This window comes from Triplophysa rosa, linkage group LG21 (assembly GCF_024868665.1).
Source record: "Triplophysa rosa linkage group LG21, Trosa_1v2, whole genome shotgun sequence".
NCBI lineage: Eukaryota > Metazoa > Chordata > Actinopteri > Cypriniformes > Nemacheilidae > Triplophysa > Triplophysa rosa.
Window position 1 is genome coordinate 2,668,271 of NC_079910.1, and position 25,627 is coordinate 2,693,897.

At 38.5% G+C, this 25,627-nt stretch overlaps 2 protein-coding genes and 1 long non-coding RNA gene across 5 annotated transcripts in view; all 3 read left to right on the forward strand.

Moving 5' to 3' along the window:
- Positions 1-664: 664 nt before the first annotated feature.
- LOC130545592 (specifically androgen-regulated gene protein) lies at positions 665-10,338 on the forward strand. Of its 2 annotated transcripts, none has more exons than XM_057320207.1 (4): positions 665-738; positions 4,984-5,119; positions 5,949-6,135; positions 6,337-10,338. In XM_057320207.1, exons 2-4 carry the CDS (start codon positions 5,036-5,038, stop codon positions 7,839-7,841), a joined length of 1,776 nt encoding a protein of 591 aa, XP_057176190.1. In that variant the 5' UTR covers positions 665-738; positions 4,984-5,035; the 3' UTR covers positions 7,842-10,338. The 2 variants fall into 2 exon arrangements, with proteins under 2 accessions (XP_057176190.1, XP_057176189.1); XM_057320206.1 differs by having other exon boundaries at positions 4,984-5,140; positions 6,337-10,294.
- A 3,632-nt stretch (positions 10,339-13,970) lies between these two features.
- LOC130545488 (uncharacterized) lies at positions 13,971-15,288 on the forward strand. Its single transcript, XR_008961656.1, has 3 exons — positions 13,971-14,081; positions 14,171-14,272; positions 14,393-15,288. It is a non-coding gene; the product is annotated as an uncharacterized LOC130545488 (long non-coding RNA).
- Positions 15,289-15,366: 78 nt separating this feature from the next.
- Positions 15,367-25,627, forward strand: part of scube3 (signal peptide, CUB domain, EGF-like 3) — an 82,947-nt gene continuing 72,686 nt past the window's right edge. For both annotated transcript variants that reach the window (XM_057320042.1, XM_057320043.1), the window contains exon 1: positions 15,367-15,672. In XM_057320042.1, the coding sequence (XP_057176025.1) occupies positions 15,582-15,672 (91 nt within the window). In that variant the 5' untranslated portion in view covers positions 15,367-15,581. The remainder of the gene's footprint in view (positions 15,673-25,627) is intronic.

Here is a 25,627-nt window from a genome sequence, read left to right on the forward strand (position 1 = left end):
AGTAACAAAATATCTGCCCTATTTACCAATGCCATCAAAAGATACTGAAGCTGTTCAAATAAAATGCTTCACTGCCAAAACACATTGACAGAGTATGAATTATGAGATGTGACACTTAAGGGTGTTGGTGGGGTATAAGTCATTGGGCATGAAATCAAATCATATTTTTAGAAACAGCCAAATGAACTGGTTGAATGCTTAAAATAACTTGAATGTTTAGAATAAATGCATCTTTGTCAACAAGAAAACATCAGTATATTTACACACTTAAAATTAATATATTTTCCTATATACCTAATTTAATGTAGGCCTATTCATGAAACGATGTAACGTTAGTGGTTTATAGTATTTCACATTTTTTGTGTATCACCTGCCATTATTATATAATGCATTCTTAGTGTTTGCAATAAATGCAGGTGTCTGCTTTAAAATGTATACAGTTTACATAAAAAACGACAAATAATAGTAATTAAAATAATCGTTTAATTGTTTTTACAAACTGCTGTACTATGCATACTATTTTTAAACGGTTAACAGTGTAAAGTGGGCAGTACGCTGTTGACGCACGTAGCATTCAGCCAATCAGCTGCAGCGCTATGTGTGTAACGCAGACGCTGATTGGCTGAGAGATCTGAGGTGTTGAATGCCTTCGCAGTTGCTCTCTTGCAGCTGATGCAGTCAGGCAGGTGAGCGGGCGGGAGTCTCGCGCATTCTCGACGCGTCTTTTCAGGTTCACAGGTAAGACTTTACTAGACCTTATTAGTTATTTGATGAAGGACCATCAACTTTATCGTGATTTTAGGCTCTTGTAATGATGTAGTGTTTCCCATGCGCTAATAATTACATCTGTAAAGTTTTTCAAAACAACAAGGCTGTAAGTTAATAATTAATAATTGGCTAACAACGAGAAATACAGCATTAGCAATCGTGTTTACTGTTTATATCTTACTTTGCATTATTATAGTACCTTATAGTTATGTATTTTTTGACAAAGTTGTTAGGCTACACCTGCTCTAGAGTCTAAAAGTTTACTGCACCCATCAAACTAAGTTACACCCATGTTAAACTGTAACGTTACACATTGTATTGATATTTTCATGAATTTATGGTTTTTATTTTGAGCTCTTTTTTATTTAGATTATATCACATTTGATTTTGAACTTCTTCATTCATCTGAACATCTTAATTCAACTGTACTGTAACTGTCTGTACATCCAAATTTACATTACAGGAAGATTTTTTTCTGTTTCCAATAGTCTCGTGTCATTTCCAAACTGCATATTTTCATTAAATGGCAGTTATGCTCTTCTTGCCTTACAATGACAGATCATAGGGACTGCTAAGTTTCAGAAAGGAAATGAAAGCATAAAAATGATCATAAACCGCCTGTGGGTGTGGGCCAGACACACCAGCTATTATTCATAAATAGTCACAATGACTTAACAGATCTGTTCCTCCCACAAAATATGGCTTCAGAAAACTGGGGATATTGTCAACTCATCTTATGTTTATAGTGCTTTGAAACTTCAAAGCTTCTCTTCAGTGTGTCATTGTATAGATAAAATCTCCATGAGCATTCTTAACATCTTGTATGTTTCACTAAAATGAAATTTGGACATATATGAAGTGATATATGAAGTGACATGAGTGTGAGGAAGCAGTGACATCATTATTACAGTTTACATGAACTGATACTGTAAATAACATTGACAACATGTTAAATACATCACACAAAGTCAAATGTTTAGATGTTTAATACATGAAATCGCTGGAAACAAATGTACACCGATTTTTGTTTCGAGAACTGCACAAACTGCTCCACATACTTTGTTTTACCAGAGCAAAGGTCTTTGCACATACAGTCCGAAATTTTCGTATGAGTTTTTTCCTATTTGGTGCTCGTTTGTACGGTGTCTCTGAGTTGTCAAAACGCCTCTCAAAATGCTTGCTATACGGATGCGAAAAACGCAGAAAATCGAACCCAGTCCGAATTTTTTATGACGGACGAAAATATCGGAGGCAGTGTGTAAATGTGATCGACACAACGAGAGGTCGTATTTTTTTTTTAACATGCAGAAATTTCGGAATGTAAATTTCGGACTCTATGTGCAATGGCCTTTACTATACATTTGTATAGACAAGGCCTGACTTCTGACATGCTGGTCTTAATTCATCTGATGAAGGGAGTTCGTTTACTGTAGTTTTATATAGTGTAACGCTTTCTGTAGTACAGTGTCCTCCTGTGGGTGGTGTGTATGTGATGCAGGGAGGGTGTATATTTTGATTCAAACTGAGATCCGCTTCTTTCCTTTGCATGTGTACTTTGCAGGTGGACTTGGACTGTGTGTGTTTATTGTCTGTAAATGAGTGGCCAGGGCCGACGACAGGGCACAGGGAAAATATTTCACATCTCTTGTCGTCACATGAACCATATTAAAGTTTGCATACTCGTTCTCAGAATCCCACAGTCCCTGCAAGGAGATAATGGTTATCTCTTTTACCTATATGAGCTTGAGTTTTGTTTTACAACGACCTTTAAATTACAAACATTGTTGTTTAAGCATAAAATCTTTGCATATGTCTACAGTATATGGTGGTTACATATTTATCAAGTTTTTTTTGTTTATATATGTTTTAATTGCGCATAAGTATCATATCAGGATTTATAAAAAAGTCTCTTGACTTTTTCGTTTACTTGAAGAATGAAATCTACACATGAGGCACATACATGAGACTTTATGAAATGCTTTGTTGGCCTATTAAAGAATGTATGTAATACATAAATATATATAAAAATTAGTATTACATCACTTAACACAAGTCAATTTGACATTTTCCTGTTTACAGTTTTACTTTTACCATTTAGTGTTCTTTATTAACGTGTCACTCCCACAAAAGTAAAAGCACACATTCACTTTTTTATGAAAACAATAGTGTGTGAGAGAGTTCATGGGTTAACCTAATGATATGTGGTAAAACCTGATTACTTCAAGTCATTTGAAGGGTTCATTTACCACAATTGTCTCAATACCCGGTAGTATCTGATTTCACCTGTTTGCGAACCATTCATTGTCAAAGTTACTCAGCTCAAGACTTTTAAACAAAGTGTAATGCAAACTTCCTAAATAGAAAGGCAAAGGGATTTTATTATTTACATGGTCGACAACAGATTTAAGCGGGTAACGTGGCATTCCGGTTTTCTAGGTGTTGTTTGTAGTCATCGCCCAGTCGTTCACAGTCAGAGGTGTGTACACGCAACAATGACCTCATCTCAGCCATGCAGAGCTGCCTGAAATATGCTGAACAACTTGAAAATCTTTCCATGTTACATGCTAACAATGGCTGCCATTCCAACTTGCTTTAGAGTCCCTGCGTGTTTTCTTTACACATTTGATTTGTTGATGCGCACATTGCTCTGAATCTCTGTAGTTCTTTCCGTAAAGATGATGTAGGATAAAAATGATGGATCGGTTCTAAAACCTGCCTTGCTGTTCGTGGCCTACAAAGACAGCTGCCTTCTTAGGGGTCATTCCCACAGGATGGGGGTGTCCGTCTTTAATTTTGTTGTTCTATGTAACATTCCTCTTTATGAGCAGTCAGTCGGCTTTTAATGATGCTCAGTTGAAAGAATAAATACAAACAAAATATTTATGCAGCAATGTGTAAAAGATCGACGTTGAAAATGGTCTCCCTACCTTACCCCAATTTGCGATGGTTAGCCTATAATAATGATTTATAATTTGAACTCTCTGGAAATGTCCGTTTTATTTCAACCCGCGTGCGTTAAGTAACCTGTTGTATTGTGTTTCAAACAGACATGGCAATAAAGGCAAAATGTGTGGATTGTAGGCTAGCTTAACGAAACTTGTCTTAAGGCCAATGCATTCTTTACTATTCTAGCTATTTTTAATGTGCGAAAAGGCCCTGGTGCATGATGGGATTGCCTTCTCGACAAAGGATACATGCAATGCAGTCTGAGAATTTGACGAAAAGCGGATTTATTAAAATCTTTGCTATGGGCGCACATGTTGTTCTCTAGGCGTTGGCTTGTCTCGGCTACATTATGTGTTCAATAATGTGTGCTTTGTTTTGATTGGCTTACCAGAACAGGTGAGTCAATCATGCTGAGATACTTTCATGAAACATTGAGCTGTTATCTACAGGGCGGATGCTGTTTTAACACCAGCTATCTAGTACGTTCAGTTTTCTGGGCAGGTACTACTGAGAGGCTGAAGGCCTTTTTTGGGAGTGTCCATAGTTGTAGTTTGGCTCGTTTGGCTCATTTGGTCCGGATCATAAAGAGATTGATACGTTCAGTAACACTGAACCTAAAGGCTGAAGTATTACAACCTGATCAGCTTTTATGACATTTGTGATGTATTATTTTGTTTGGCGTCCATCCACCAAGGTTTAGATGTCAGCATTCACCCTTATTCAAATGAAACGCACTGACTGTGCTGTACAGTTGCTGTAAAGAACCCAAATACCATAATTTACCTCATGAGCTCTTATTTCCAATCCCAAAACTCATTTTAAATCTGTTGGTGAGCATGTGTGTTTGATCTCAAATCTTGTACACATATCTGTAGTGTTGGACATCAGTCATTTTTACAAAGATAACTTACAAAACAGTACTGTGGCGGTCCCATGGTAAAAATGTGTAATTAGATTATGTTTATTGTAACTATAGCTTTTGTAAAGTTCATTGTTTTCATGCCTTTAAATGAATGACTTTAACTAGAGGTGTAACAAATGTATCATGGCACAATTCAAAATGATACAATAAAAAAACAATATGTCTTTGTAGCTATGGAGATATTTATAGAATATGACGTATGTTTAATCCTATTAGTTTAGCTGCAAAGATGTGGCACTAACAACCTAGATGTCCAAGCAACCCTCCCGTTTGAGATCAAAAAATCTGTTTGTTCCACAGTCTGTCATCTTGGTTAATGTGTGTTTACTGTATGTACTTTTCTTTAGATCGTCAGAAAAGGCTCTTTAGACATCATCGGTCAAATACCTCCAATGTGCAATGCCAAAAAGTGACAGCTGGCCAGGGGGCGTTTCCAAGGAACCCGTGTCTGGTATGAACAGCACAGGGAGCTGTGATAGCATGGTCAGCATCAACTCTGACTTTGTGAGTATCACATCGTCTTTCAATTTCCTAGAACAGTGCTTCCCAACCTTTTGTGTGCATGCATTTTAAGTACTTTAGGTAGGTTTTGGGATAGTGTCTAAACCTTTTCTTACAATTGTTTTTTTTAGCCATTTTTCTATTCTATTTTGCCGTAACATTGAGAAGCATGCTAAGAGTATTTTAGAGAGATTTTTTGACTGGCATTTTAAGTGTAAGAAATAAAATGTTTATAGCCGCTGCCGAGTGGAAAACTGCTACAAAAATGCTACAGCAGTAATTGTATTACATTTTCATTCAATTACAGGTAATAAAGTGCATATTGCATCTACAGTATACGGCCACTTTTTCTGTCATTTGTCCAAAATCCCATATTATAAATCTAAAGAAATTGTCTTTAAGATAGTATCGACAGCAAATGCTAGTCACTCACATCCTTAAATATGTTAAACATTAGCTTTACAAATATATTTATAGTCCAAAAATGGGTTTTCGGGCATAACTGGGCGCTCTAAAGAGGAAGACGGAAATGTGATGTTTATCTACTGATACTGATGTTGTTTGAACAAAACTTAATTAAACACTACTTTAACTTGTGTCCGTTTACTTAATACTGATTATATTATATGTTGAAGATTGTGGAAAGGGAAAGAATTTCAGATCGCAGTTTGAAATGTTACTTTTTTACTCGGTCTAGAAAAGTACAATTTGTCTTGCAAATAATGAAACGGCATTGGCACAATGTGAAACATTTAATGCAGCCGTTTGAGAGGTTCCAGGTTTTTAAGACTCTTTCCTCTTCACACCATAGAGTGACGACAGTCTGGAGCATCTCTCTGCTGAGGAGAAAGCATGTCTTATGTTCCTGGAGGAGACCATTGAATCTTTGGATGTGGAGGATGACAGCGGACTGTCTAATGATGAGCCCGATCGCCCCTCTTATGGACTAGCGAGGAAACTAGCTCAGTACCCTTCTGTCTACCACAACAAACCTGAGGGTAAGAAGTTACACCTTTTAAACACTGTATTTAAAAAACAGTTTTGTCTTAAACTTCAGATTGTAAAAGCCATGACCAAAGACAGCCTGCTGTCAAGTCACTAAATTGCTTGCAAACAACTGGGAGTTAAAATCATGACATTAAATTGACATTACCCTGACTTTCCTTTTTTAATATTGACCCGTATATGTTCTCTTTCAGCCCATGAGGACCCAAATAAAATCATAGGAAGAGGTCACAGACCATCTGCAAAATACCTCGTGCCAACTCCATTAGTCGTAGCTGGTGGAAATGCCAAACTGGATAGCAGACCAAGTGAATTATCACCCAAAGACAAACCTGCCGTGTTTATCGATGGCTTCAGGTCAGCCTCTGACCATCAACAAACACCACTGGCGGCTTTAAAAAGATCAGAATTATCACAATCAGTAATTGTTAAACAGAGCACTGGACTATCGAGAGAAGTGGCTGACCTGCCGCCGTCTTTCATTCCTGAACCTCCGGTTAGATCTCATGCGTCCAGTAACAGTCCTAAGAGTTTAGATGCTAAGAAGCAACAGAAGGTCTCCTCAGAGATGAGCTGGATTCCTCCACCTTCGGATTTCATGGATGAATCAGCCGATAAAGCCGCTCCACGTTATTCAGCACCGCCTCCACCTGTCATTGATGAACTGCCGGAATGGACTCCTGAACTTCCAAATCCTGCAGAGGTGAACAAATCAAAGTGTATATATCCAGCACCATCGAGACAATCACTGTCCAAAAATGACATTGAAAACTTGCGGCAGAAAGCTTTGATGAAGAAAACACCTCTGACGCCGGTAATGATCGTGCAGCATTCTGGAGCAGACGTGCCAAGAACACCTTCACCATCTTCTGAACAGGTACCGGCTCTTCCAAGAGAGTACAAGGACCCCAAAACCCCTCCGCCTGTGGCACCCAAACACAAACTCCCTTCTAATATCATCCTCAAAAGCCACAAAGAACCCGGGGCTGCACATTTGCTCCTGTCGCCGAGCGATCGCACTCCGTTGGATCAGCAGAAGATAAGAATGGAGGCATTGAGAAAACTAGGCCTGTTAAAGAATGACGATGTCGATTCAGGGCCCAGTGTCTCTCCTTCTGTCTCACCGACATACAAATCTAAAGATCTGAGTCCGGTGTCCCCTCACTGCCCATCTGTGTACTCAACATCACCTACTCTGGAACCGCCGCCGGACCACTCGAGGTTTACAGGATGGCCTGTATCAGGAGATACACAACTGCCGATAGACACAAGACACAGAGATGTGGCAAGTAGAGAAAGCCTTTTGAAGAAGCCACCGCCTCGGCCCTATGAGATCAAATCGTCCTCGCTGGGAAGGTCAGGTGTCGGTCTTAGCAGCATCGTTGTGGAACCCAGAACATCGGCGACAAATCTGGACACCACCGATGTTGAGCTATCACCCGGACAGTTTCGAAAAAGCCGAGCTCGACCCCTTTCTGTGGAAAGCGCCAAGGACTTGAGTTTGGGACACCCGGAGGTCGATTTCAACAAATCGTTTCATTCCAATTCGGTTTCGCTCGCACACACAGGTGGTGATGCCCAAAAGTTGCCCCGATCGAATGGAATAAGTGTGGTTATTACCCCTCACGGGAGGAACGGAGAAAACAGACGTGAAGCGCTGAAGAAATTGGGATTACTGAAGGATGGCGGCGGTCGCTGATTGTCTTTTGCAGATTTTTGGGGGTATGAGGATTGTTGTCATAGACACTAATAATACTGAAGAAAGACTTTTAATATAAGCATTTAAGTGATGCTGGATCTTAGATGAACTCATCTTCACTTGTTGCACTTTTGGTTCTGGCTTCATGGTCGATTTTCATCTCTAGATTACGCGTTCAATGAAATTCAATATAAATATAGCACTTTTTGTGAATTGTTGTTGGCAAAGCATTACAATGTTATCGTTTAAAGAACTAGCTTAAAGATAGTTTGTAGTATTTGCCGCTCAAAAATACAATCACACAGGATTGTATTATTCGGGCATGTTTTAGGGCATTGGTTTGTCTAAAATCTCATCTCTCCTGTGTATATTTCTTTATTAAAACGTTTTCAAATGGTGCATGTGGCACCAACAAGTTATTCTTGTTAATGAACGTACGGTAGTGTACTCGAGACCAATCTTGGTCTCAAGACCATTTTTTGATGTTCTTGGTCTTGTCTCGGTCTCAGACCTAAAGGACTCAGGATTTTATTTCCAGATCGGACAAGACCACAATTGCAGGAACATCAGTAAATTGCTGGTGCATTGTCTGATCTGATCTGATAACATCAATAATGTGAATGGATGTAAAACTCTCTGCTTTAAATGCTTTTATGTTACTTTTGTGCCAGTAATAAATGAAGTGGTGATTGTCAAAAAAATCAATAGAAAGGCCCACAAAATCGAAGATATGATTGCAAAAAAACTGTATGAGATCTTGTTTATTTATCTGTATTACATATAATATATATTAACATTGTTTTAAATGCGAAATGAATTTTTTGAAATTCTTGTTTGTAGTTCACACTCTCAATATAGTTATATATATATATATATATAGATAGATAGATACTTTCAATATCCTATTATTGTTTCATTAAAAGAGTTTACAGATTTCATGATATGTTGGGTATTTACAGAGTTTTTAGGGTTACGTAGATCTTTTAGATGAATTATAGGAGTGCTTGTCTTGGTCTTGACTCTGTCTCGGTCTGCCTTGGTCTTGTTTCGGTTTAGGTGGTCTTGACAACACTACACTAATGTACAGTTCATAAATTGTAAGATAAGTCAAGAATTAAATACTTCTAAATCTGTAACAATTATTTTGATTAAGACTCTTTAGCTCATCAGTGTTCAAATAATGGGAAACGGTAATCTGACATTTTGAAGGACTTCAATAAAATCTTGTAATATCAGTATACTGTGGTGGTGATAAAAGTAAGTGAAACTGTGTCTTGGAGGCTCAGTGTGTTTCTGAACTCTTGGAGTGGGTGTTTAACATCCTTGCCACCTCTGACGTTCAAATTCCTATCCATGTTTTTCTTGTCAACACGGTTCTGATGAGGTGACATTCTGAGAGTTCCTTTCATAACATCAGCTGTTTCTATCATGCAGAAACTTGTCAGACCTGCTGAGTCTTTCAGAACCTTTATCACCTGCACGTCTTTTGTTTTCCAGCATCAGACAGACTTCATTATGTCTTCATTTGATTCGACTTTTGGAAGCCTCCAAAAGACTGCCGTTTGTCATTTGAACAGGTGCATCCGAGTCTGTGGCTGCTTTGCTCAATATTAGATCACAATGGACAGAATAGACAAATACAGTGCACACAAAGATGACAAAAGACCAGAGACAAAAGGTTGAAGTAATCAAATATGTCAGATAAAAAAAGGAAAATAATAAATGCGATGTCATACTGTAAGTTTGGTTGATCACTGTGTTTGATACGAGAGGTACTGGTGGATTCCTGAACTGCACAATGTGATTCAAATGGGCTGAATCTCTTTGAAAGTCTCACCAGTAATGGGTCTTCATTAAGACTATCAATTCAGATCCATGTTTATGTTGTGTTTTCTGGTGACTGTTCACTGTTGGTTTATACATGAATTCACGACTCCCTCTAGTGGTAGTAGTTGTGAAATGCGCCCACTTATGTTTGGGTCAAATATGGGCATTTTCGAGATGACTAAGATCTTTGATTGAAACGTTGCCACTTGAACTTTTTTTTGCGAATGAACAACAGTGTGCAGATCTTTTTCATATTATTTGATTTATGTTTTTTTAATCTTGCACCTGGCTACGGTGCTTTGGATGTGCGTACCTTAATTTTTTGTGTTTATTCATATTTTACCCAGCCGTGGGTTAAAAACAGCATTTTTAGCTTGTTGTTGAACTTGGATAGATGGATTGATGGATGGATGAATGGATGAATGAATGAATGAATAGAAAAATTAATTTGGGATCTGGTCCTTATAAAATGCATAAATCACTTTGAATAAACAACTCATCTATGTTTGGTTATGGTAATGTTTGCTTTTTCTTGCTAAGCTCATGTGCTACTGTACATTCAGAAGTTCTTGGAAATGTGCAAACTTGTACGTTGTAATTAATTATCCTGTAATGTGTGTTTCAAGTATTTTAGTTGGAAAACTGAGTCGTTGTAAGAGGATGAGCATTAGGTGAGTAATCGATGATTTATCCGTTTACTTCATTCTGCCTCAGAGAATCATGGGATATGTGGCTTTTATTGCACAAGCCTGATGATCCAGCTAGTATTTTCTGGCAGACGTTATTGCTGTTTTGTACAATGTTCACAATTAAAACTTGATTAAAACATTTTTAGTTTTACTAGTATTAATACACCCAATTTAGGAATTAAAGACGGAGCAAAGATGGTTTATTTTTTCCCACCTGTAATTGTCTTTTTATCTTTATACAGTAGTGTTGCCGGGTAACCACCGTCACAAAAATAATTCCTGTTTTTAAACATGTTTCCCAGAGACTTTACCTTTCGGGATGGTTCCCAAAGGAGAATTTTATTGCTCAGATGTTGTTCTTTCTTTCGGTCTCGGATGTTTCTCCTAAAATTGTTTGGGAGAAATAAAAAGAGAAACAAATGGGACAATACGGTACATGAAGAGCATGGAGGTGTAAAATGAATGTAGTTGCTGAGGTCAAATCATCAGGATTTGGGTAAATTTAATGAGAAATGTTTGAGTTCATATTGAGAGCTTCAATAATATTGACTTTTGATTGCAAACTTGACAGATCTGAGCTCAGTTTCTGCCAGTTTTTCTCATGAGAAACATCTGAGACGCAGAAGACTTGTTTCCATTTGCACGCCATTTAATCTTATTGATGTCTGGGATCAATCATTGAGATATTTACCAGAGTAAAATACAGACTTCGGTCTACTTCATTACAGCCTCTTCCTTTGTGTCTACTGAGGAAGCAACACATTTGCCGAGAATGTCTTTTATTGCGACATCCTAGAGCGTTTGCACCGCAGAGAATCAGGCCACACATCTGGATGAATGTGGTGATTCAGAGCCGCAGGATGGTGGAGGGGTTACAGGCCCAGCTGCCCCCTTCAGTCCTCCAACTGAGGCTTTGTCTCATTACTGCCACGACAAACAACAACGTTACCAAACCTTTGAGGTTTACCAGAAAACCCTTTACGGGCCTTCTGTTAATAATAAAACAGTCATTCGGACATTTCCGTGGAATGGCTGGTCAATTGGATTAAAACAGATTTATTCAGGAATTTCTGGTTGTTTGTTTGCTGATGTCTAAGGGGAAAATGTTAGCATATTTTATTTAGAGAATACGATAACCTGCATCATGAGATTATAAAACTAATGTAATTCATTTTCAATATTTGTGAAGGGCAGTTTTGAAGCCTCTTTCTGATGATATGGGGACAGAAAGTTATTACGTATAAAAACACAAACCAACACATTCTAACCTGTGAAAGGTTATTTCTTTAGGAATTTGTGTTTTGTGGCATCTTGTAAAACGCAGAATTTTACTGTGAGTGATGACAGTAACTTAAATGTTGTCTGTTCCAAGATGGCGGACGTGTTGATGTGAACGGTTGAACGTGCATCTATACACATGCATATCTATGGTAACTGCATCATCCTATGTATAAACGGGACACAATCGTATCTTTCTCTCTCTTTTTGATGATGTCTTTTTCAGCCGGTGCTAGAGAGATTAGTCATGTGACTAACACACTTCAAAGGTGGTCTGGGTCCCAGCAACAGACGTTGGCATCCAGGTATTATCATTTTGTCTTTATCTGTTTAAAACAATTCACTTGTCTACTCAAGAAAAGCCGTTATTTACCTGTGTGGAGGTGTGTTGTTTTATAGACCCGCACATACTTGAAAAATCCCACAGTGGTGAATAAGCTCATGGGGTTTTTTGCTTTATGCCCATATGATCCTGGCAGTACCAGATTTATTATAGTTTTGACTTTAGTTTTATTACTACTTTAAATTAGCTTTTATTTTTTGATAAAAAATAGATTTTTAGTTTTTGTGTTAATTTTAGTTCAGATTTTAACAATTTTGGTATATGCTTTTGTCATTTTATAATTTATTGTTTTATTTTTAATGTTGCAATATTAATTAGCAATATTAATTCATTTTAATTTTAGTTTTTGTTTATTATTATAATTTTACTGCTTTAAACTGACTTCAGTTCATTTTTGAGGCAACATTTCAAATTTTCCTTGAGTCAAGTTTTTCCAATCATTTTTAGGTCAATATTTGATTTGATTTCAATGAACAGGAATGTTTTCAAAGTTTTAATTTGAGTAAACTAAAATAACCTTGATCGGCACAGGTACCAGCATTTACCACAAAGATACTGCATTCAAAAAGGAGTTCATGCGAACTGTCATTGTATAGAAAGGAACACCATTAAAAAAATCCCTAAATATTTATAGTCCAAGGAAAGAACAACAGCAAATGGGTAAGAACAACAGCATCCATTCGTCTATACTTTCTCTAAACCCGCATGTCAAGGTCCTGAGAGGGCTGAAGCACAAGGGTGAATAAAAACATTTTAGAGAGAGTTGTACCTTTAACATTTAGATTAAATGTTTTTCACATTAACAATTACACAATGCAGTTTTAACTGCAAATGCCTCATCGTGTTGCAGTTCTCAGTTTCACCGCCAGATGTCTCTAAAGCCTCCGCTTCGAGTTCGATTACTGACGCAAATCCTTTTGATACTTTCCGCAATCTTTACAATCTGTTTCTACTTCAAAAGGATTAAAGTCAGATGAGTCAGGCTTCAGAATCCAGTCAAGCAGATAAAGAGGGAGTTGTGTTGTGTTTGAGAGATGACTCAGGGACGCTCAAAACTCTGTGTGGCCAAATCCAGGTTGATGGAGCTTATAAGACAATCAAAATATCCTGCCTGATGCCACAAAACATCTGTCCGCTGGGTGGTCCGTTCAACCTGTGAGACTGATGAGAAGGGTCAGGCTTTTATTTAGCATTCTTTTCTAATTCAATACAGAATTACATTTTAATTTGCATTATTAGAATAGCAATGTAATAAGTTGAGCAATTTCAGGTGTCTCAGTGTTTGGTATGAGAGAACATGGTCAATACCATTAGAAAGAAAAATGACAGACGAGATCTCTCTGATATCTCAATTATTTCTCGTATGAAATTAACAAGTCTCTGTGTCTGAGAAAAAGAGTCAGAAATCTCACAAATGTGTCTGTCATTAGAGTTCCAGAAGAGATGTCAACAACGTGTCAAACTGAGCTCAGATTCCGCAAGTCTGCAGTCAAAAGTCGATGTTATTAAAGATCTCAACGTGAACTCAAACATTTCTCATCAAATTGACCCAAATCCATCTGATTTTACCTCCAACCTGCATTCCTTTGAAACCTCCATACTCTTCGTGTGTTTCAACAATTACAATTCCTATGCATTTATTTCTCACACTTCTGGATATATGTTATATCTTTTGTGAATGCCAATTGAATTTTTCAGACAAAATGAGAAGTGCCCTGAGCATCACATCAAAAGCTAAACGAGGCATTTTCCTCTCAAATCTGGAATGAAATCAGAGTATATTACTTTAGATGTGATGAAAGCCAAGTGCAACAGAATCATCTGAAAGCCGTGACCCGGTTCTGACATCAAATGCATGTTCACAACACGCCTTGCGCTGCGAGATGCACGTCACCTCCAAACGAAAATCAACATAAACACAAGAACGATGACCCGGCGGTGTGCGGTATTGATGGAGGTGAGACAGGCTGAAGCTTGCCTGCGTCTGCTTTTGTTGAACTGTACTGGGGCTTGACAAGAGGAAGTTTGGAGAGCGCTGGAAGAGAAGGTTTAATGTCTCGGCGTTCAGAAACAGAGACAGAGGAATGTCTCAAACAATGACCCGTGAGAACTGAAAGCATGTCTGTTATCCTTTAAACTCAGACTAACCTTTGTGATGTGTTTTATGTGGATGTGATTCTCTCTGTTTGCAGGGATCATGTGTGGATCGGAGTACATTGTGCTGGAATTCAGCTTGTCTGACGGAAGATTCCCGTTCTAAAAAGAGCAGATGGGTCAAAGGTAAAAGCCGTGAGGTGATGAAGGACCCTTTAGACGTAGAGTTTTTTTTTTTTAAGTGTTTTTTCATCGTCTGGCTTGCTTTTTATTTGTGAGCTTTAATTGTTCTCTGTTGAATCCTTTTTGTGTCTGAACAGGCCTGTTCCTACACGAGTATTCCTGCCGTCATCTTCCACTGCACAAGTCGGTGTGCTACAATCGCTGCTTGAAAGCCAATGCAAATCTGACAGATCAATCGACACACCTCAGAGCCGTACAGATGCCATGAAAGTGTGCTTACATTATTGCTTTTGTGCTGGTTAACACATTTTCATGTGTGTCTTCTGACAGCGGTCATTGCGACTCCTGAAGTTTGTGGAGAGATGAGAGAGAATTTGTGAATCGCACATGGCCCGGAGCGTCTGACCTCTGTTGCCCCAAGGAAGCCGTTTCCATGACAACCCCCCACTCAGCCGGAGTCCAACCAATCGCTGACGATTGTGAATTCCTGCAGGTTTAGAAAGAGAGAGGAAAAAGTTCTCAATGCACTCGGAGATGATAATATTACAGCCACGTTTGGAGACAAAAATGTGTTCGCCGATTGTATTATTAGAGACTTTATACAGCATTTAACGTCTGGTGGAATGTTTTGTATTTCACAGAAGGAAGAAGTCTTATGGGTTTGGAAAAACAGAAGTGAGTAAAAGTCTTATTTTTGGGTGCACTGTTCCTTTAATTAACACATGGATGGGATGGTGGAAAAAGTTAGATATTTAACTTCTAAATTCTCTTTATTTAACTATCTAAATTACATATCTATATATAAAAAAATCTTCTTTTTGGGACACACTGTTTAATATTCTAATTATTACTAATAATGCATTTATCTACATAAAAAAACATTTACAAAATAAATAACTGGATAAATAACAAAATATACAAAATCATGCACGTGCTTTAAACTATGTTCAGTACATAAAATGACAAATCAGTACAATCCACTGAATGAGTGCGAGAGAGTGCAAAACACTCTTCTGCATCTCTCTCTCTCCTCTCTCTCTCTCTCTCTCTCTCTCTCTCTCTCTCTCTCTCTCTCTCTCTCGCTCGCTCTGTGTGTGTGTGTCAGTCTCGCCCTCTCCCTCTTTCTCTCTGAAGACCATGAGCGCGTTTCTCCTCCTGATCTTCGCGCACACAATCTCTCCAAGAGCAAGGAATAACGCGCGCACTCCGTTTCACAGGAGGTCCGTCTCCACGCGCTGGGAACATCGCTTCGCGCACGTTCGGACTCTTTCATTTGTGTCTGTTTAATTCTCGGTTTTCTCTCTGTGAGGGTCGAAGGTGTTGGAGATGATGCGCGCCGCGTTTGGATTATTCGGCGTCTTTCTCATCGTCTTTGTCCAGCAGCCACACTGCGCTCGTGCCAACAAAACCCCGCAAGGTAAGTTTCGCTGTTATTTCACCGCGCGCGTAATAACGCGCCTTTACTCGCGCGCGATAGCTGCTCCGGCAGAAATGAGTGTTAGCCGAAACTCACGGCAGATAAGTTTGCGTTTTTCTCCGGCGCATGCTGAGACAGGCATGTGAAACATGTTTGAACTGTTTATACTGCGCAGGTGTGTTTATTGTAAAAGTTTCATGATAGATGCAGTTCTGACAGTGATCGTTATGCATCAAACTGTACATTTGCTAGATAGAAATCACAGTTAAAAAGTGTTATAAACAAGACAAGCAGTGACACGACATATAGAATATCACAAAAACTTGAGGGTTTTAGACAAAAAAAGAATTGCTTTGTGCGTTTTGGCTCACTGGTGCCATTAGATTGTGTCAAAGTCTTAATGGAAAGGGCGGATGGTGACCCGAAATAAAGCATAGACTTCATCTAGAGCATCTTTAGATTAGTGAGATCTGAAGTCATCTGACACATCTTTAATACCCAGAGGGACAGACACATCTAGAATAAGGATATCTAGAGTCATCTTAACAGATCTCTAATTCGGAGTGGAAGGATTCTGTCATCATGTATTCAGCATTTACTCCTGTCGTGCATAACCTGCATAAGACTATGTGAAGCACAAAAGAAGATATTTAAAGAAATGTCTCAGTGGTTTTGAGTCCATACGATGGAAGTCGATGGGGTTCAGTTCTGTGTGGTTACCAACATTCCTCAAAATATCTTCTTTTGTGTTCTGCAGAAGAATGAAAGTCATACAGGTTTGATCGTGATTCAACGATGAAAGAATTTTCATTTTTGGGTGAACTATCCTTTTAGTTCTGTATCTTGACGGTGCGACTCCACTGAAATGATGAAATGCAGAGCTCTGACCCTTACACAAGGAGATGTTGCGCTCATCTAGAAGATTTCAGGGGGACGGTTTAGCCAAGCACCCATTCACCTCCATTTCCCATCACTCAGCGACATGCTTTCAGTACAAACAAACGTCAACAAATGGCGACTCCCGGGGCTTCATCCATGCGGACCACATGCTGTACGGTTCCATATGTGGCCGAGAGCTGGACAGCAGCCTCGAAAGCCCTGCTGAGAGTCTTACAGAGGCCATTTAAAGGTATTTAACACCATCAAGTCGAGTATTTAACGCTCGCCTGTGACCTGATCGCGCAGCAGAGTCTGAAAGTGTGCAGGCTGTGATTTTTGTTCCACTTGTTATTTGTAACACTTCTTGCATGGAAACAAAGGCACCGTGTGATAACTTTGCAATTGTTGCACGCGTGCATATGTGTGCATTTAAATTCGGTGACCAAAAAGGCCTCTCTTGGGCCACCGACAACAGATATGGACAAGAGAGAGCGACTGAGAGAGAACTGGAGACAAGAGGAAGGGGGTGGGAAGGGGGGGGGGTTGTTTTGCATCTTGGGTGGTCTGCTTTCCATTGTGGGAAAACTCAATATTTACATTTTGTAATTAGAACTACTTTCACTCTTTCATTTTCCACAACAGGGATGACACACATCTAACAGAGGAAGGTGGCAGTGTCGGGGTTAATGACCTGCACCTGTTCACCAGCACAGGACAGACAGGTCAATGACATGTGCACACGTGTGTGCTTGTGATGCTGGTGCCTTTTATTTGGCTACTGGTCATAGAAAGAAGTCATAGAACACCGAGCTTTATTTATTTTTTTATGTTTTTTCAAAACAGTACATTTCTTCTGTGAACTCTTTTGAACTGAAAGAAATTCAGATGAAATGATGTCATACCCTGAAATTAAAAAATCAAGAGCAAAATAATAAATATATTTTTCTTTCTTTCTTTCTTTCTTTCTTTCTTTCTTTCTTTCTTTCTTTCTTTCTTTCTTTCTTTCTTTCTTCCTGACTCTCTGTTGATTTCTATTCATTTCTATCCATCCATCCATCCATCTTTTTTCTTTTTCTTTGTTTCCTTCTTTTCTTTCTTCCATCTTACTTTCTGTGACTGTCTTTTCTTTCTTTCTTTCTTTCTTTCTTTCTTTCTTTCTTTCTTTCTTTCTTTCTTTCTTTCTTTCTTTCTTTCTTTCTTTCTTTCTTTCTTTCTGACTGTCTGTTGGTTTCTATCCATCCATCCATCCATCCATCCATCCATCTTTTTTCTTTTTCTTTGTTTCCATCTTACTTTCTGTGACTGTCTTTTGTTTGTTTGTTTGTTTGTTTGTTTGTTTGTTTGTTTGTTTCTTTCTTTCTTTCTTTCTTTCTTTCTTTCTTTCTTTCTTTCTTTCTTCCTGACTCTCTGTTGATTACTATTCTTTTCGATCTATCTATCTGTCCGTCCGTCCGTCCGTCCGTCCATCCATCCATCCATCTTATTTCTTTTTCTTTGTTTCCTTCTTTTCTTTCTTCCATCTTACTTTCTGTGACTGTCTTTTGTTTGTTTGTTTGTTTGTTTGTTTGTTTGTTTGTTTGTTTGTTTGTTTCTTTCTTTCTTTCTTTCTTTCTTTCTTTCTTTCTTCCTGACTGTCTGTTGGTTTCTATCTATCTATCCATCCATCCATCCGTCTTTCTTTTTTTCTGCTTGTTTCTTTCTTTCTTTCCTTTCTTCCATCTTACTTGATTGTCTTTTGTTTCGTTTGTTTGTTTGTTTCTTTCTTTCTTTCTCTCTTTCTGTCTGCCTGTCTTTGTTTTTACTTTCTTATTCTCTCTTCATTTGTACAGTATCTTCCATCTGCATTCGAGTTATGTATGTAGTATTATTTAAAATAACGGTGTAAAACACATGGACTTTTATTAAAGTTTGTCAGGACAGTATTGATTAAACACACATGTAGTCTGTGAGCATTTTTAAACTTCATCAGTGTCTCCATCAGTACCAGTCGCTCATGATGATAATGCAATGGGAAAAGGGCCTTTTGAACGTCGAATGATGGATCTGTCCATGTTATTTGACTAGAAGGATAAAGAGAGAAATGTTGGACACGTCTTGCCGGTCGCTAACACAGCGCCAAGGCAACCAGTGGTGAGGATGTGACATGCCACAGCGGTATGTGTGTTGATGTAACCTCTCCTGTCGCTCTCCGTCTGCCCCGAGGTACAACCCCTGCCGGGCAGCCCTGCTGGACATCTCCAGTGTGGGAAATACACATTTCCCTTGAATAGCATGAGCCGCGAGACGAGGCCAGCGGCGGAGGCCTGCAGGGAGGGGTGGCGTGACAGCGGTTCGCCTCTTTCTCTGTTTGGGGGTTTGTTTGCTTTGTGTAGCCTTTCACTCAATGAAGTTGGAGTTCTTTTGTGAACGAGGAGTCGTGGCCTTGTCGGAGGCGGGGACGGATGATCTTGTGCTGCTAGTTGCTCCAGAGATTGATTTAGAGAATATCTGTCGCTGAAAATTCGTTTGTGAGATTTCTTCTGAAAAATCGTTCAATTCAGATCTCAACAATGTCTCAAACTGTTCTGTTTTTTAAACGCAAGATTTTTAACAAAACTTTAACTTCTCCCAAGTTGTTCCAAAAGCAAATTAAGTACACAGCCCATAGGAAAAAATACAGATGAGTTCTCGTCTCTTTAATAATGCACCTGTTTCAAAAGATATTATCTCAAACTGCGCTCTTTATTTCTGCAATTTAAGTCTGCAATTGAAAGTGATGACAGAATGAAAGAAAATCAATTCTCATTCTTAAATTCTATTATGTTTCCAGGTCTCATCTCATTTGTGTCTATTTTTAGTATTTTTTAGGGAAAAAAACACCCAAGACGAAGTTAATACTTTCTGAAGCATTTGCATATTCTAGACTTTACGTAAATCCAGAAAATGTATTACATTTATTTTGTGGATACACTATATTAACATTTTTGGTTAATATAGCGAACATTTATCTCGTCAGTCATTTTTATGTAGATAAGATAAAAAATCTTTCGTTCTGCACATCTTTGTCACAAATGTCTGTTTAACTCTCAAGTCTTTCCTTTCACGCTAACATTTGTGTCCCAGAGCAGAATCTGCATTTTTGAGGCGGAACTTAAAATGCTTATAGTCGGCCACATGGTATAAAGCGTGTTTGCTGCTCAGTTTTAAACTTATAGGCCCGGTTTCACAGACAGGCCTTAGTTAAATTAAGATATTTAAGTCGTTTTTATAAAAATGCCCTGGATAAAATCATTACTTACATTTTTAGGATATGTCAGGGCAAGTTTTTTTCACAGTTAAGACAGCTCAAACTTTCGTTTTAGTCTGGGACTAGACTTAAGCCTTGTCTGTGAAACTGGGCGATGGTGTTTCTGCTTCTGGAAGAGTTTATGAGAGTTTTACAGCGCTGTCATGCTCTGATCTCTCTGAATAGTGCTTTTATATTATATTACAAGAGATCAAACACTCCATCATCATCATGTTGGAGAAATGTAATGCTTCATTAGATGGATTATTCATGTTTTGTCATTTATTACTGTTGTGGCAGTAATACTGTGTATTTGATAAAAAAATCACGACACTGAAAGAGAACCAGAAAAACAGTTTATTGTTCAGATGTTGCTCTTTCATAGCTCAGGAGATTTGATGGAGTGCTCAGTTGTGTTTCATTTAAATAGTAATTTTCATTTGTGTTTCATTTAAATAATAACAATAAGATGTTTCTCCTAATAGTGCTTAGGAGAAGTAAAGACAGAAAAAAGGGACAATTGTGGAAATGCATAAAGAGTATGGAGGTGTAAAATAGATGTAGATGGTAGATCTGTAGATTGTTGATTGCAGACTTGACAAATCTGAGCTCAGTTTGTCACATCATTGACATCTCTTCTGAAACTGACAGAGACATTTGTGAGATTTCTGACTCTTTTTCTCTGGAGAAATATCTGAGACACGGATGAGACTCAAGCAAAAAATTCAATTTGCTTTCCATTAAATGTATAGAATGAATTAAGATACGGTATTAACGAGATCTCATCTGTGATTTTTCTTTCTTCTGGGCAGGCTCCATGGTATTATATTTATAAAGATATTTTTTTGAATATCGTGCTAAATTAACCATCACTATTGCACATTAGGGAATGAACAGACCCATTTAGTGTAAAACTTAAAAAATATGTAAATATTAATTCATCTGAATATTCATTTTCCCTCTCACACCAGGGAAAACACATGTACTTTACGTGTGAAAAAAGCAAATGAACACCTAGCACGATCAGTCAAACTGACTAATTTATTTCAGGACGTGTTGTTGAGATCATAGAGCGTCTAGACTTCATGGAGTAGAAAATTCGTTCTTAATTTACACGTCCCACATGTATATGACTTCGTTTTTTCAGTTAAACACAGACAAATCATTTTATATTTAAATGCGGCCATGTTATCTCCTCAACACGGAAAAGCTCCAAGCAGCCCAAACGCGCATCATTAAAGTGATCGTCCAAGTACTCCAAATGATAAACATCCGGCGTGACACGAGGGCGAGAAAACGGAGAGAATTTTCACATTGGGAGCACTTTTCCTTTAAGCAGAGGTTTGGAGATGAATGTCAGGTGGTGTGAAACAGTTAATCTGCTCGGCAGACAGCTCTGCGAGTTTCTTCTCATTGCAGTCATCATTAGGAGACAGAAGGAAAGCAAACATGCCGGCTCTAATTAGCGGTAGAGCTGAAGCAAAAATACACACCGCCTTTAAGGGCTTTACAGTCGAACATACAATTACTAAGTCTAACGTGACACGGCTGGGTTTGGATCATTAAGAGTTTACACTGATAGTGCGGTCGGGTTGAGGGGAAGTGTGCAGACCACATCTGTACGTGTCAGTGAGCTCGTGAACGCGTCACGCGGGGAGGAAACACGTCTTAATTGAAGCTTTTTGTGGTGGAATTAATCCATTAAGCGACCGCTTTTTCTGCCTTTTAACACCCTGCGCGCTTTATTGTTTAGTTGAGGGATCGTAAAACAGTGAAAGATTCACGCGAGGAGGTTTTAATGTTGGACGCTGGACGATGTTGTGCTTCCCTGAATCCTCACATCTACGTGTTAAAATCCACAGCGTGTGTATTTTAAGCGTCTGAGTGACTCTCTGTTGGCAGGGGTGGAGTAACACAAGACACACAAACGCACAGGGCCCCGGTGAAGTCAAGGGCCTCATGAACATCTCATCATAACAGTTATTGTACTGAGTTGGCTTTCTATGCATTACACCAGTAAGCTTTGTGTGAATTATTTTACGTTTCGGCGGTTAATGTTTTACTAGATTATTTGAGTTTTCTGGACCATCACATTTGTGTTATTTTTATGAACGTGTTGTGATATACTATGAAGTGGTATTGGTAACACTACAATAAGGAGGTATTTGTTAACACGAGTAAATGCATTAGCGAACACGAACTAACAATGAGCAATATAGTTTTTCAGCATTTATTAATTTCTGTTCATGTCAGTTAATATCAAAACAATTGTTATTTTTTTCTTTTGATTTTAAAAATGTATTAGTAAATGCAAAAATTAACACGAAGAATAATAAATGTGGTAGACATTTGCTCATTCATTGTTGATCTTAGCTAATACATTAACAAATGCAAACTTATCACAAAGAGTCACTGTGAAATTTATGTTGGGATTATCTGTTGTGGAAAATACATTCTTAAATATATTATGCAGTGATATTAGAAAACATCCCTCACATTCGCTTCCGAGATGCAGAACTATCTAAACTCCATCACAATCTTTCAAGAGTTATGATCTCCACATCATATTATACTTTAACCCATGTAAATGATTGTCTCATTTGTATCTTTTTATTGATTTCACACCTTGTGAAGAAACACCTGCGATAAAGTCAACACGAAACACAAGTGATAATCCAGTAACATCCCCTGAGCTATGACAGAGCAGTTCTCTGGCGATGTTTATTTGCATTAATTATACAGATTTTACATCGCTGTGGATACAGTCGAATAAATATTTATGGCCTCCAAATTTTCTCAGTGTAACACCCTCTTATACAAAAATGTCAAAGTTAATTTTATCTCTTGTTTGCGCGAGTGACTTCACCTCAGGCTGGCAGCTGAGACACGCGAGACCCAGAGGAAAATCTTATTGCTCAGATGTTGTTCATAGCGTTCTCCGTTGTGTTTCATTAAAGTATCAAATTAGTCTCAAATGCTTCTCATGCTTATAGGAGAAATACAAATGGAAACGGAGGTGTAAAATAAATGTAGAGTGTAGAGGTTACAGAATGTGAATTTGTGTGATTTTGATGAGAAATGTTTGAGTTCATATTGAGATCTTCAATAATATAGACTTTTAATTCCAGACTAGACATTTTGTCCGATTTCTGACTCTTTTTCTCAGGTGAAACATCTGCAAACGTTTGCTCTCTCATTGATGTCTAGGAGAAATCATTTTTGATTTTAAAGAGATCTGTGATTTATCTCTCTTATGGAGAGGCGCAGCATCAACGAGGAACATCCAGACGGTGTCTGTGAGCGAGCGAGACCAGCAGCTGAGGAGACACGGCTCTTCTCATCCTATTTTTCAGTATGAAAAGGTTCTTTAGGCTTTACTGATTTTAAAATTAGATGAGAAAAAGTGTTGCTTTGAAACATCTGAACACTTGAGTTCAACACTGGAGATCTCCTCTTCATCGAGTGGGAATTCAGAACATTGCAAAGATTTGCAAAGCTCAAGACTGTTGTCTGTGTAGATAACTTGTTCAAGTCAGTATAGCGAGATTTGTAAAGATGTTTTTGTATTGAGATTGATATCAAATATATAAACAAATGTTCGTGCGCGTTTGTCGACGAGTCTTTATGCATCTTGTCTTTCAAGCTCGAGAGAGACTTTAGAAAGAAGAACACCTGAATCTTAATGAACCGGCTCTCGCTCTTTAATTTGGCATTTCTCATGTTTCACGGATGGTCGTGTCCTCAGACAAGCTGTGTTGGAAGTTAAATTGGTGCGGATCATCCGTCAGGGGCCCTGCAGGTGACGCCCGCAACCGCCACGTTATGAAAAACACCGTTCTGGTGCGCCTGATAATCCCACTGCTTTTAAGAAAACACAGGCCGGGCTGTCAGAGAAAACCGGCGGCTTACGAGCACTGATGTCAGACACGAAGTAGGATTAAACCGCAGGAGGAAGGTTTCTGCGCATAAAGAACTGTATGTCATTCTGTGGAGTCTTGTTTGTTTGATATTGAACGTCAGCGTTTCTGGAAGCGGCGGCACAATGGATGGCTTTATTCATTTTAATTCTCTTCTCTTGGTCTGCAACACATTGTTCCCGCTCAAGGGAATTAATTCTTTTCATGAGACGTCCTTCCATTTGTTGTGGTGCGTTTATCGATATCAGGGCACAGACGCCCCGGGCTCGGCAGCCGCAATGTCAGTAAAAAACGCTGTGACTCACATTTTCCTTCATGACATCAAATTAATGCCTTCTACGGTCCCAACAACACGCAAACCAAACGCGCACACACACACACACACACACACACACACACACGCACGCACGCACGCACGCACGCACGCACGCACACACGCACGCACACACGCACACACGCACACACACACACGCACACACACACGCACACACACAAGGCCTACATTAACTTCTGAGCCCTGCACTATAAGCATCTTTCTTATTTATTTCTCTTTGATGTTTGTAATCAATAGTGCCTTTAAAACTTTAAAAACAGCAGATTTATTTTCAGGTATTTTTCAGGTTATAGATCTTGTAATTTCACTGAGAACGTTTTGTGCTGAAGAAACTCTGAAAATGTTAATTGATCTATAAGTTTTACTCGGTGGTGTAAACAAAGCATACAGCCTGATCTCACAGGAACTATATTGCGTGGTGGCTAATTTATGTGAAATCTTACAATGCGAAGCATACAAAAAACTACAGTAATTATAAGTAGAACCATTATGTGCAAATGAGACTCTACTAAACATATGAATGAGAATTCATACGAATTCCCGGGAGATTTTTTTGAATGGACGCAATGGTTTTGTTGTTTACTGGTTGCAGTTGTATGGGGAGGATTTTGATTTTAACTAACAAATCATTTGTTATAGAAAAGTTACATTTCAGCTACTCAGCTACTTTCCAAATGCCTTTTATGAATTGATTGTATTGTTTTAATTTTTAATTCAGACCCGAAACCTTCAAAACAGCATTTTTAAAGCTACACAAAATCAAGCCAAACTAAACTAACGCTTTTTAATATTGATTGTTTAAATATATTTCTTCCCTTTTTTGTATGCAAATTACCATTGCTTCTCAGCTGTGGCATCATTGCAACATGCGATTAGAAATTATTTTGATACTTAGTACTTTGCACTTGGTTATTAACACATACAGTGTTAGTGAGGAGTGTGCAAATGAAAATCTGACATTTAAAAAAATTGAAAATACGACACATGCAAGCTAAGGTGTGAAGAAGACAAAGTCAAGATGTCATTGAAACGTGTTTGATGCCATTTTCTTTTGTGATGCAATCACAAATCATTTCACTTAAACAGAATACTACAGATTTGACCAAAACAAGATTACAGCAGAAAATAGTCATATTGAACCAGAAGAGTGATGGAACTCTATGTCTGCTTATGTCAACATGACATATCGAACGTATCTTTATGGCTCTTTTCTCAATTTAGTCTTCTGTTTTGCCTCTGTTCCGTGAATGTACGCACGCATCGTGTCTAAATTCTCCCTGCACACCCTTTTTGACCCGACCTCTCAGAGAGTTCATTTATTGGGTCGTAATATAAACAACATGCCTCAGATTACGTCTGCAGTGTTGCTCTTGTGGGATTGAGAGGTTATTGGAGTCGCTCTTTGTAGGCCACATGGAGCCGGCGCCAAGCGTATCAGATCTTGAAAACGCAGTTCAGCGATGGCCTATATCTCAGAGGGCGCTGGGTGGCACATTGATGCCCAGATGATGGTCAGCGTTCAAAGCTCTGAAGCTCACAGCTGGTGTGATCCACTTGCTT